Raw genomic sequence first — 12,540 nt, 5'->3', positions numbered from 1 at the left:
GCATATACAGTAATTAGATGATAACAGAAAGGTACCTATTTGACAGAAATGTTTCACCTATTTGCAGATACACAAAGACACAGAGAAAGTTTTGTTTCCCACTCTAAGCCCTCAACTTCATTCATTGATTGGAAAAGAGAGTTGTGGTCAATTTAAACGTTGAATTAATGCCAGTATATTTTTAAATTAAAAATATACTGGCATTGTAATTTTATGACTGAATTTTTTTTTTTTTGCATAGAATGTAGCCTGCTTTATAAGCATCTACCAAAAGTTTATGTCGTTTTATATGAGCTTCCTGTGTTGATCAAACTGAGTGTGAACTGAACTCTTAATTGGCACTTTGCGGCTGCAAAACCCTCGCAGGTCGACATGCCGATCTCGTTCAGGCTCGCAGCCCCCAGTGTGGCCTAAATCTGTTCAGATGAGGGCAGCATTTTCCCGTTTTAAGGGTGGATGCGGCCTAGTAGCACCAAATCTATAACCCTGCTTGGTAGCAACTGTCGTCTCCCGTAGAAACCCCCAACGGCCCGCGCGCTCCTTATACGGCCCTCGAGGTGGGCCCGCCAGGCGCGCTGAGGTCCGCGCGGGGAGGTCAAAGCGACAGTTCCATATATGGCGCGCGCTCTCTCTCTCTTGGAAAACCTCGTCGGGGGCGCGCAGCGTCACTCACCTCCCGATCCTCCTGAAACCTGATGGAGTTCCCTTCTCCCCTGCGCGAGGCGCGGCTCCTCACCGCCCCCTCCTCCCCTCCTCCTCCTCGGCCTGTCAACAGCCTAATATGGCAGTGGGCCGGGATGGGGGCCAGTGCCCACGGTTGTGAATGGTGGAGGTCGGGTATATAAGGTGGACGGGCAGCAACGAGGATTGTAGCTGGTTCAGCAACATCACTGGTTGGGTCGTTCTCACTCCGAGCCGCAGCAACACTCCCAAGGTAAGACACCAGCTAGGACCAGCTACCACAGGAGCCAAACTCTGGAGACCAAGCTAGACCATGTAGGCTACCTATGGAACCGAGGCAACACTGGAGACTCTGCTGGAGCAGAAATTAGGCTAGACCAGCAGTATGAGGCCAGCTAGGACCAGCTGCCACTGGAGGCAACCTGGGGAACTCTACTGGAGTATAGGCTAGGCTGTAGGAAACCTGGATGAGAAGGAAAAGACTTGTTGATAGTTGAGGCCTGGGCATTTGGATAGACTGAGAGAGTTATCATAGAAAATACTGGACAGCGCTGGACTGGAGAAACTCTACAAGTGGAGTATCTCCAGGCCTGGGGATTGAGGATAGATTGAATCTGATTTTCCTCAAAAGCATCTTCTTAACTCTAACACTGAACCTTGGAAAGATGCTGATGCTGCAAGACGCCATGCGCCTTCAGCCCAGTTAGACACAGGCAGAGGATAGAGGAAAACATGATCTTCTTACTGGGAGAATAGCCAGGCTGTGGGGATAGATCGATTTACCTGATTGTTAGAATTACTTGAGTGCACAGATTTATTGATTTTGCTTCAGCTTATGACAGTAGACCTACTTCCCAAGTTAGAATAACATAGAATAGCGCATTAGACTGACCACATCCAGATAGGAAAGTAGACATGTTTGCAAATTAATAGACTAGCCTAAAGGAAGTAATTAGTAGAAAGTAATTTATATATACAATATTGTTCGCTGTTAAGTGAGTTTTGTTGGCCACAGGCGGTGTAGGCATAGCCACTGTCATGCGTAATGGCCGGCTGTCAGTGTGCCATGGACACATTTGGAGCAAGCATAGGCCTAAATTACATTAAAATTACAGATTTAAATGATGTAGGGAAAATAGGCAAAAGTAACAGCGAGTGTAGTTAAAACAACGAATGTTACAAGAAAACGAGCGAAAGGGCAAACAAAACTTTCATTTTGCATGTAATTTCTGTCACATTATCATGTATCACTCTGTCAAACAGTTTTACTGACCTGAACTTTTTCTTTTCCCCCTCTCTTCCGCTCCAGAAGCCATCATGTGTGACGACGAAGAGACTACCGCCCTTGTGTGCGACAACGGCTCCGGCCTTGTGAAGGCTGGCTTCGCCGGAGACGATGCCCCCAGGGCCGTCTTCCCCTCCATCGTCGGCCGCCCCCGTCATCAGGTAAACAGCGGGGGAAATCTTCATGCAATAACGGGCTACACGGGCAACATGTTGAGGAAAGACAGATGGGCAATAGCTCTTGAAGAAATGATAAGAATTGGTAAATGGAACAAAACTTTTGGGATAACAAAGAAACAAAAAAAAACTACATCTAGATTTCCTCAAAATGTTTCCCATATGGCCCAGTGCAGAACATCTCAGACTATTCGTTACCTAACTTAGAGAAACACAATACAATTTACAGTTTTACAACACTGAATTGGATATTCGCTCAAACAAGTGGACACCAATTTGGCAGAGGAGCCCCATTGTTCATTTACAGTTCTGGCAGAGCGTTAAACATATTTTACTGACATTTTCAGTCTTTTTGTAACAATTCAATTTATTTTTGTACATCTAGAAATCATCAGGCGACAACAGAGCGCCCTTTTCACACCCAGGAATGCAGCCCTCTGGCTCCCTGGGACTAAATTAGTCACAATTTAATGACAGTCACACACAATTTGTTGCTCTCTCTCTGTCAGTCTGTGTGACCCACGCTGCTATTTGACACATTACGCAACCGTCACCATGCCTGTGTTTCTGCGCCCCGCCACACAGTAAAGACTTTAATCTCAGCCAGAAGGTCATATCTTTCTATGTCTATATGGATTGTTTGACGGCCCCGGCTAACCTTTCCCTCCTCCTGTCCTCTCGCCTCCCTTCAGGGTGTCATGGTCGGTATGGGTCAGAAGGACTCCTACGTCGGCGACGAGGCCCAGAGCAAGAGGGGTATCCTGACTCTGAAGTACCCCATTGAGCACGGCATCATCACCAACTGGGACGACATGGAGAAGATCTGGCACCACACCTTCTACAATGAGCTGAGAGTGGCACCCGAGGAGCACCCCACCCTGCTCACTGAGGCCCCCCTGAACCCCAAGGCCAACAGAGAGAAGATGACCCAGATCATGTTTGAGACCTTCAACGTCCCCGCCATGTATGTGGCCATCCAGGCTGTCCTGTCCCTGTACGCTTCCGGCCGTACCACCGGTAAGACTGACAACAGCAGCAGACAGCTAACTTTATCACAGACTATGCAGCTAAAAACAACAGCAGGAATATATAGCTACAGCTGACACATAACACAGACAGTAGCCTTCATAGTGATCTAACAGATCTACCAGATAAAAGTAACAGTAAATGTACCTAACAACCACAACACAAAACATTAAAGTAGTCATTAATGCGCCTTTTCCCCAGATGTAGCCATTTTACGCACAACTTTTACGCACAGACGGGGACTCATTCAAGGCCAATTTATTGTCATTTTATGGCACTTATACGATGACATAAACGAATAGTTACACCAAAACGTAGTTACATCCACACCTGTGTATTGGTAACTGCTATTTCAAGCATCCATTTTAGTCACAACTTTACGCACAGACAGGACAGAGTATTTAGTGTATTTTCCTTGGAGGACTCTTTGGTGTCTTTACTGAATCGATGCGCCTTGCCTCTCTCCAGGTATTGTGCTGGATGCTGGTGATGGTGTGACCCACAACGTCCCAGTCTATGAGGGTTACGCCCTGCCCCACGCCATCATGCGTCTGGACCTGGCTGGTCGCGATCTGACCGACTACCTGATGAAGATCCTGACTGAGCGTGGCTACTCCTTCGTCACCACCGGTGAGGACCTCCTTCTTTACGCACAGCCTACTCCAAAATAAACAAAAATATTGGGAGAAACAATTAGACCATCAGCCTAGAACACAGATTATTGGGCCGACAATCTATGGCCCAGTATTAGAATATATTATCATCATAACCTTATATATTTGTGCTAGTTAAGTACTCAAATTAACAGCGCATTGACCCAAAACAATTTTGTTGCTAGATTAACGTTCAATTTAATGGCAGCTTGACGCAAAAACTAAAGCTACGAGGACTTTGTGTAATTTATCATAATGGATGATGCACAAATATGGTCCTAGATTATATTGCTGCTATTTTGTTAGCTATTTCTGAGTCATAGCCTAATTAATACGCATTGTGCTTAACAACGCTACTGAAAAATAACGCACATGTTAAAAAAGATAAAGGAACCCTTCAGTCTTGTATTTTTCAGCATTTGTACTTAGGCTGATCATGTGACTTTCGTGGTTTAGCCTTTACGCACAAGGTGTAGTCTATGTGGAAATCGTGCGGTTTGAGCTGGACTCCACTGTTTGAGTAACAACACATAAACTTGTCCCCATACAGCTGAGCGTGAGATCGTGCGCGACATCAAGGAGAAGCTGTGCTATGTGGCTCTGGACTTCGAGAACGAGATGGCCACCGCTGCCTCCTCCTCCTCCCTGGAGAAGAGCTACGAGCTTCCCGACGGTCAGGTCATCACCATCGGTAACGAGAGGTTCCGTTGTCCCGAGACCCTCTTCCAGCCTTCCTTCATCGGTACGTGAGATGACCATACATTCCCCCCTCAAATCAATAACATTTGAAACAGTGACCAATTGGATGTGAGCCCTTCTTTAAATACTTGTCACTCTCACCTGACCAGGTATGGAGTCTGCTGGTATTCACGAGACCGCCTACAACAGCATCATGAAGTGCGACATTGACATCCGTAAGGATCTGTACGCCAACAATGTGCTCTCCGGTGGTACCACCATGTACCCTGGTATTGCTGACCGTATGCAGAAGGAGATCACTGCTCTGGCCCCCAGCACCATGAAGATCAAGGTAGATATAAAAACACACACAAATATGAGAAAAATATAATACAATTAGCCTATAGGGCCTTAATGGAAGATGATTTTACGCACAAGTTTCTCATTAAATACATACACGAATTTATTGAACAAGCCAGCTATGATCAGTAAATATTAAATGAGTATAATATGACGATTTGCCCCTCTAATTTTCTTTTTAAAACTCACCATAAAGTCCACATTGATTTTGTTCAGTATGCAAATCGTCCCATCCTTGCTGAAGACAGTATTGGCTATACCTATTCCTTCAGAAAGTTGCCATGTATTATCACCTTAATGCAACTGTTTCCATGTGATGCCTCCATATTAATCCGTCTCCTCCTCCTCCTCCAGATCATTGCTCCCCCCGAGAGGAAGTACTCCGTCTGGATCGGTGGCTCCATCCTGGCTTCCCTGTCCACCTTCCAGCAGATGTGGATCTCCAAGCAGGAGTACGACGAGGCAGGCCCCAGCATTGTCCACAGGAAGTGCTTCTAAATCCTCCATCTTCTTCTCCATCTTCTCCATCGTCTCCATCATCACCACCAGCCATCTGGAGATCAAGCGAGGAGGAGGACCACCCTCTGCGGCACAGCGGCACTCTGCTGTCAACTGACTGTCTGCCTGCGCTGTTGACATTATGCATTTTTTATTCTTTTAAAAGCTGCATATTTTATAGCTGTCTGTTGTCTGTGTTGCACGGAGAACAAGCTGTGAAAACCAACACTGAACCATGCATCCAACCCCCGAAACATTAATAAAAAAATCAAATAACAACGACATGTAGCCCAACACATGTGAATGTAAGTGTATATACATGACTATTAATAATTTATTAAAGTCCATTATTTGGTATTTTTTCACCGTTTCTTCTTTCTAACAGAGGGGATGATAGGGGGAAAGGGTAAAAAACAGAAGAAAAAAAGCTCTTGACACTTAAAATGAAGGTGCGCTCACGGTGGAAATTACAGTGGAAATCTGGGAATGTGAATGATGTCTATCATTCAAAAGGTGGCACTCAAAGGGAATTCTTCTGCCTTCACAATCATGCAAATGAATGTCACCTAAAGGTTCAAATACTGACATGATGTACAGCAACAGTAAGCTCACTATCAAAGCCAGCCTAATTTAAGAGACCTATGAAATATACTGCCTCTAACACCGGGATAATGAACCAACATGACTGAAACGAGCCCTAAGAGAGATGAATGAAGGCGTGTTGCTATGGCCTAATGGAAAACTGAGTAGCCTAACGGTAATCTCCGCGCAGATATTAGGCTATAATAGGCCTATATAATGACATATAGTCTATCCACCAGCTGACCAGGTCTGGGAGAAAAATGGGAGTGAGGTCGATAGGGGCGCCGGGGTGGCTCTCTGTCTCCGGCTGGGTGGGTGAGAGGGAGAGAGTGACCGCATGAGGGAGGTGACAGGCAGAAAATAAAGAAGACTGTTGGCTTCTGGGTGACAGCGGCGGTGAAAGGCGACCCTCCGACAGTCCGGGTTTGACTTGCCAGGAATGTGCCCAGGCAGCAGCAGCTCCGCTTTAGACCGAGCGGATCAGTAGCACGGGACACCCGACACCCGGCTCTGAATCCCGTTGAGCTGCCTGCCCGCCCTGCCCTGCCCTGCTACACGCTGCCCCGGGCCCCACACCATCTTTAGACAAAACCAGACCCTCCGCAACCCTGCCTTATATGCATGAGAACACACCGGGTTGTCTGGGTGTGGGTTTGGGTCCGGGCTAAGTTCACCAAGGAGCCTATTGGGCGCGTCTGTTGCGCTTATAGCCTGCCAGCTTCTGCCAACAGCCTATAATAGAATAAAATGTAGGATTAGAAAACCACCAATGGCGTTGGCTGCCTATAGTCACATTTTCCTCCCACCCCTTCAAAAATAAAGCAGAAACTCAATGTAAATGCAAAAACAGCCAATCCCACAGCCTACTGGAAGATTTTAAGCCTTGACCAAAAGGGGACATATGGGACCCATCAGTCGCCAATTAAGCCTTATTAATAAATTCATAAGCAACAGGTGAATGTGTCGCCTATATCCCTTAACATCCTCTGTTTATGTGCTGGAGGTGTGATAGTTCCCATTAAATAACTACAGTAAAATATGTTGTCTTTATATCCTCTATAATCATCTGAACGAAATCATTAACAGCCAAACAGTGCAGAACAGCATTCCTCGCAGTCCTTGGCCACCTGTTGCGGGTGTGTTTGGCTTTTTAAAAACGTCTTGAGCGGGCGGAGCTAAAGGACGCAGACTGTGATTACAACACCACTGTGAACGCCATCTGTTCTGTTTTGCTTCCGCGAAATCCGACCTAGTGTAAGTATTGTACACCAAATTAGACTCTTGCAACCCGGAGCTGCTGCGAATTTCTGCTGTCAAGCCTCGTTCTGTTGTAGATGCGAGTCTAATTAAGACTGTAAATAAATAAGGTCTTATATTTACTATCAGCAGGCATAGACAGGCGATTATAGCTACCACTTATTCCCTTATGATTAACATATCTATAAATAACACAAGCATATTTCAGTGAAGAGGTATCATAGAACAATTGACAATTAGTTAACGTAGACAATGGAGCTGTATTACACTGTAACAAGAGTTTTTAGTCCAAAAATGGCGATCGAATAGGCGAGCTGATTATATTGAAGCTTTGGAGAAATCATTGCATCTCCACTATCAGGAAACCAGGCTATGATTATTTGCTGCGATGTAGCCCAGTCGGTGTGATTTCATACAGACTGCTGGCCGTTTAGAATATTCATAAAATCTGGGAGAGTCGTTTAGATCGCTAGAACCAATCAGAGAAGGACAAGACAATGGCGTCATCATATTTAGGAAATTCGGTGTTTACGGCGTTGTTTTTGCCGTGACCGCAAATATTTTGTTCAGAACTGTTAGCCTAGCCTAGCCTACAGGTAAATTACGGTAGTCAAACGCCGCCTGGGTTCACAGAGCGGAGGTCCCAGGTTAGCCTAGCTTGTGACTTCCGCAAAACTTTGACTTAACCTTGTACTACTCGACCCAGGGAGAACGCCCCCCGGGAGAGGAAGAGGGCGTGTTCTCCGCCCGGCACAAGCCTCCAGCTGCTTCGCCATTGGTTTTAACGGCGTCGAGATTTTGGTTTAAATGTCTGGCGGCGTCACGAAACCTACTCGGTTTCATTCACAGAGGTGCGTGTACAATAAACGTCGTTACATTAGAGAGGGCGTTGTTTGGTAGACATATATCAGAATACTTTTTTACTATGTAGCAGTTGTTACATGTTGTTATTGACCTGATTGTGTAACCGTGATATCTATTGGCAGAGTTTGAGTCTTTCAGCTTCATGGTCTGATACAGATTTCAGCTCAAAAAGCCCAACTGAGAGCGAGCTCTTTCAAAAAGGGGAAAAGATGGTGACCAAGAGGATCCGCTCAGAGTACATGAAGAAATTCAAGGATCCCAAATGGGAGACGTACACCAAGTGTTATGAGGAGATGCTGAAGTACAGGCTGACCCGCAGGCTGCTGGAGCACACACACAACCCCTGGTTCTGGAGCGGCTCAGACAGCGACTCGGACTCTGTGGGAAGTGCCACTCCACCCAGCAAGAACCAGGTCCGGTCTGAGACTACCAGACAGCGGACAGAGGCTGAATGGGAGCAGTGTGAGGGAGAGAGGACAGACAGACAGCACAAGCAGCATGGGACTCTGCCCAAAACCACAGTGCCGATACTGAAGATCCCCCTTCCAGAGGAGGAGGAGAGTGTGTCTCCTCAGATTTCTGGAGTCCACGGTAAGAGTTAGCTATAAAAGTGATTGAGGAAAACTGTAAGAATGATATTGGGATGTAGGCCTATTACTGAATATTGTATCCATATTGCTCTATGTGCCAAAGGAGCCAAGAGAATTAAGTCCTTCATTCCTCTCAGGAGCCCGGGTTGACGGTGAGACGAGAGTACCAGAGGAGACAGAGGAGGCGGAGGAGGAGAGAGAGGAGCAGAGGGCCAGCAGTAGAGGCAGTAAACGGTTAACATCCCCTCAAAGGGAACAAGAACAAGGTAATTCAATCTAGAAGGTACTGTCCAGAGTTAGTATGTATCCCTCAATGCTTTGCGTTTATGCACAAGGCATGCTGGACTTGGGACCAGAATGAAAAGGAGGCAGTGAGTCTGAAAATCTGACATGAAAGTAAGAAAATCTCAAAATCTGTAATGGACAGTAGGGTGACATAGTGAGCAGAGAGGCCGTCCTGCAGCTCTGTGGAGGGGGAAAGCAGATCATTTTTTCCTTCAGGGATCAATAGAGTATCACAAAATGAATATCATCTAGCTTGTTGACGGACAAGTAGTGTAACTGTGAAGCTTCCAGTAAACAGACTCTCAAGTGGCTGGCTGTCTCTAACCCCTATTTAGTGGTTCACAAAGGTCTACAGAAACCTTGTCGCTTGATTTCTCAGCTGCTTGCAGATGATCTTGCTCCCATGAATTTGTTTACATTTGAATGTTCCAGTATTATCAGGCTGCAAGACCCTCCTTGTGCAGCCTCCTGTGATGATGCTTGACCCCCCATCTCTCCCTTTTCTGCTCCTAGTATGTTGAGGCTGCTTGACCTCTCCTTGTTTTCTGCTCCTATAGAGAGGGACCCTGGAGCCTCCTGCCAACAGCAGACCAAACCTTCCAAATCTTCTAAACCCACTTGGCGCACCCTGCAGGTCAGGCCTGCACCACTACAGAAGCCCAGGGAGGACAACAAGGAGAGCAGACATCCTTTTGCTCTGTACGGTTCGGGGGAGAAGCATGCGGAGATGGCCGGCAGGAAGACACACAACGTTGGGCCTGCAGCTTCTACTACAGAGGTAAATCTGTAGTCATTCTGTCGTTCCGCCTGTCCCTAGTGCTTTTGTTCTGTGTGTCACAAGTTTTGTTTGTTTTCTCTTGTCAGATCCACGATTCGGCTCTCCGTGCGAAGACCAGGCGGGAGGTGGAGCGCCAGATCCAGACCCAGAGAGCCGAGCGCCGAAGAGCCAAATCTGCCGATCTGGACAAGACCAGAACACAGCTGACTCAGCCCGAGTTCAACCCCTGGCTCACTGAGTACATGCGCTGCTTCTCTGCCCGCTCCCGATAGGACACACACGCACACACACACACTCATATACACACACACACACACACACAAAAATGATCGTTTCCACAGGCATTTACAGAGTAAGATGGCTTAATCAATTGCAAGTTTTTCACTGATTGATACAGTCCTGGCTGTACCACAGGTGTTTTGTATTCCTGCTGAGTACAAAGTCTTGGTTCACATAAAAAATACGTGTATTTAAAAGTTTCACAGCTGTGGTTCTCAGATCGCTTACTGCAGCGATCTGGTTCATGTAGGTTTAATGGTTTGTGTAATGGTTTACGGTTTGAACCGGACTGGTTTGGTGATACGAAGTGAATCATGTTTACGCTGAGTGTTTTATGGTAATAATCATACTCAAGTGGTTTAATCTGTTTAACACCACACTCATGCAATCTAATGGTAATAACACTGCGATTGCATTTTTAATCAACTCACTGAGACTATAACATATAATTCACTTGATACGTTTTTATAACAACATTTTGGTGTGAGTTTTTTACATGAAGAAGTGTGTGTGTGCAGTAATTCATCAACCTGGTGCTAACAGTTTCTGAAAATGGATGATGTGTGTCATTTTTAAAACCGCTTGATGACTGTGAACAGACTGTGTGGCACTGTAGATGCCACAGTGTTTCCTCTATACTCATTCAGCGGTTGTGGGATGTCACAAAGATTTTTCCACCATAGCTTGGAAAAATAAAAAATAAAATATAATATGTAATTTAACTGAATTTCCCGTCAAAACATAACAAGTGAAGTGTCATTGTTGAGAGTGAATGCCTTTATCATAATAAATTATCACTGAATATGCTGCAGAACCAAAAGTGGGACTAAAACAAGGATGGATGTAAAGCCAAAACCCAAATTACCTCCAATCACCACTAATATAGATAAAAATAGAGAGGAAACACATGGGTACATATTACATATTACACGCATAGATACGAATCCACACATGCTCTCCTAAATCACGACCAACAGCACTGTGCTAATTAGAACTGTCACTTTGCCGAAATCTCATTTGTACAGTACATTTTGTGAATTATTTGGATTTTCTGCTTTATTGCGTACATTTTCGAGATGCTCTGTATGTTTGTTGGTATATTTATGTGAATGTATTGTGCGTCAGACAAAGTTGTATTTATGCACATAAGCAGACAAAAAAATTAACTTTTAATCCTTTGTGGTATAAATCTGATCTTTTCACGGCTGTCTAAACAGGGAGAAATCAGATACCACTTGGTTTTCTTGTTCAGACAGTCATGAGGAGATCAGATCTGTGCCACAGAGTTGAAAATCAGACTTTTTCTTCCTTTGTATCTCCAGTTATTGATGTTCAGTATGAGAGGAGAGGAGATGGGAAGTCTCTGTTAGCATTCCAGCACATTTAGGCCTGCGCTTCATATGGGGACATATTTTTTAACATGTTTTCTTTTGCTGTTGCTACTCTAAGTTCAGTATTATTTTGTCTCCTTCCCCTGTGGAATGATTTAGTTTTTCAGTACTATGTTTTCAACAAAATGTTTAACAAGTTATGCTGCAATCTAATTATGAGAAAACTTAAGCCAGGACTAGCTTCAGCCAATAGATTTGAGAAGAAGCCATTGTGAAATCTTGTGCAATATTGTGACGCTTTAAATAGGGCCAATGTTTTTTTAGATCTGGTGAATTTTGACAATCTCAGAAAGCAGTAGCCAAACAAGATAGTTCAGTAGTAGTAGTAGTAGTAGTAATTAGATTCACTGATTCATTGATGCATTACTAAGACCAAACTTTATAGTGAACAGCCTGTTAATACTGTAGAGACATTTTGCTTTTGGTGCAGAGATATTTTACTGTTTCCCAGTGTATCCGCACAGCTGTGTTTATTGTTTGGACGATATGACGGGTGCCTGATGTCATCACAAATCACGCTTTCCTAGGTTTTATTTAGTGTGTAGCAGAGATCCGCTAAGCCTAAATAGCTCTTGGCCAGGGAAGATAATCCTTTGACTCACTGGTAGATGTTTAGTTTAGTTAGTTATCTAGCTCTGCTGCCTATGGCTTGTAAGTTTCAGTCCAGCATGTCATCCCTTGCCAGAAGTTGAATGGGGGATAATGGAGAAGAAACTGAGATGGCGGCCAAATGATTAAGGCACCAAAAGTACTTCAGTTCCGTCCGTGGGCAAATCCCACAGTCTGGTTTTTGTGAAGAGTATGGAACAAAGAAAAGAGGGAGCTCATATCAGACACCTACAGCCAGGTTCCTTAAATCATGAGTTGGACCCAAATGGTTCCAACATGACAAATAACCAGTAGATTTGAATGAGCCGGGGCTGCAGGATGACTAAAGTTACTATCATCGGGTCCTGGACTGGAAAAGTTTAAGAACCTCTGACTTTAAGGATAACTACTGTCACAACACTGATGAATGGTGTGATTTTGTACATTGTGATGTTTACATTTTTAGGCTTTTAACGTGTACATGTGTTTAAGATGATTTTGATGACAACTGCTGCGGCTGACTGACGTGGTGCAAAGCTTTTAAGAAATAAATCACTTTTTCACCTGTC

At 44.8% G+C, this 12,540-nt stretch overlaps 2 protein-coding genes across 3 annotated transcripts; both read left to right on the top strand.

Annotated features, from left to right (window-relative positions):
* The first annotated feature begins 884 nt into the window (after positions 1-884).
* Positions 885-5,708, top strand: acta1b (actin alpha 1, skeletal muscle b). The gene is made up of 7 exons (XM_071909410.2): positions 885-934; positions 1,991-2,127; positions 2,835-3,159; positions 3,637-3,798; positions 4,372-4,563; positions 4,670-4,851; positions 5,214-5,708. Exons 2-7 carry the CDS (start codon positions 1,999-2,001, stop codon positions 5,355-5,357), a joined length of 1,134 nt encoding a protein of 377 aa, XP_071765511.1. The 5' UTR covers positions 885-934; positions 1,991-1,998; the 3' UTR covers positions 5,358-5,708.
* Positions 5,709-7,521: 1,813 nt separating this feature from the next.
* Positions 7,522-12,540, top strand: ccsapb (centriole, cilia and spindle-associated protein b). 2 transcript variants are annotated; one of them, XM_078285274.1, is made up of 5 exons: positions 7,522-8,047; positions 8,183-8,651; positions 8,788-8,916; positions 9,493-9,713; positions 9,800-12,540. In XM_078285274.1, the coding sequence occupies exons 2-5, from the start codon at positions 8,270-8,272 to the stop codon at positions 9,983-9,985; spliced, it is 918 nt and encodes a 305-aa protein (XP_078141400.1). In that variant the 5' UTR covers positions 7,522-8,047; positions 8,183-8,269; the 3' UTR covers positions 9,986-12,540. The 2 variants fall into 2 exon arrangements, with proteins under 2 accessions (XP_078141400.1, XP_071765524.2); XM_071909423.2 differs by having other exon boundaries at positions 7,522-8,651.

This window comes from Centroberyx gerrardi, chromosome 1 (assembly GCF_048128805.1).
Source record: "Centroberyx gerrardi isolate f3 chromosome 1, fCenGer3.hap1.cur.20231027, whole genome shotgun sequence".
NCBI classification, from domain to species: domain Eukaryota; kingdom Metazoa; phylum Chordata; class Actinopteri; order Beryciformes; family Berycidae; genus Centroberyx; species Centroberyx gerrardi.
Note: the sequence above shows the minus strand (reverse complement) of the source record. Positions and strands in the feature narration are given on the sequence as shown.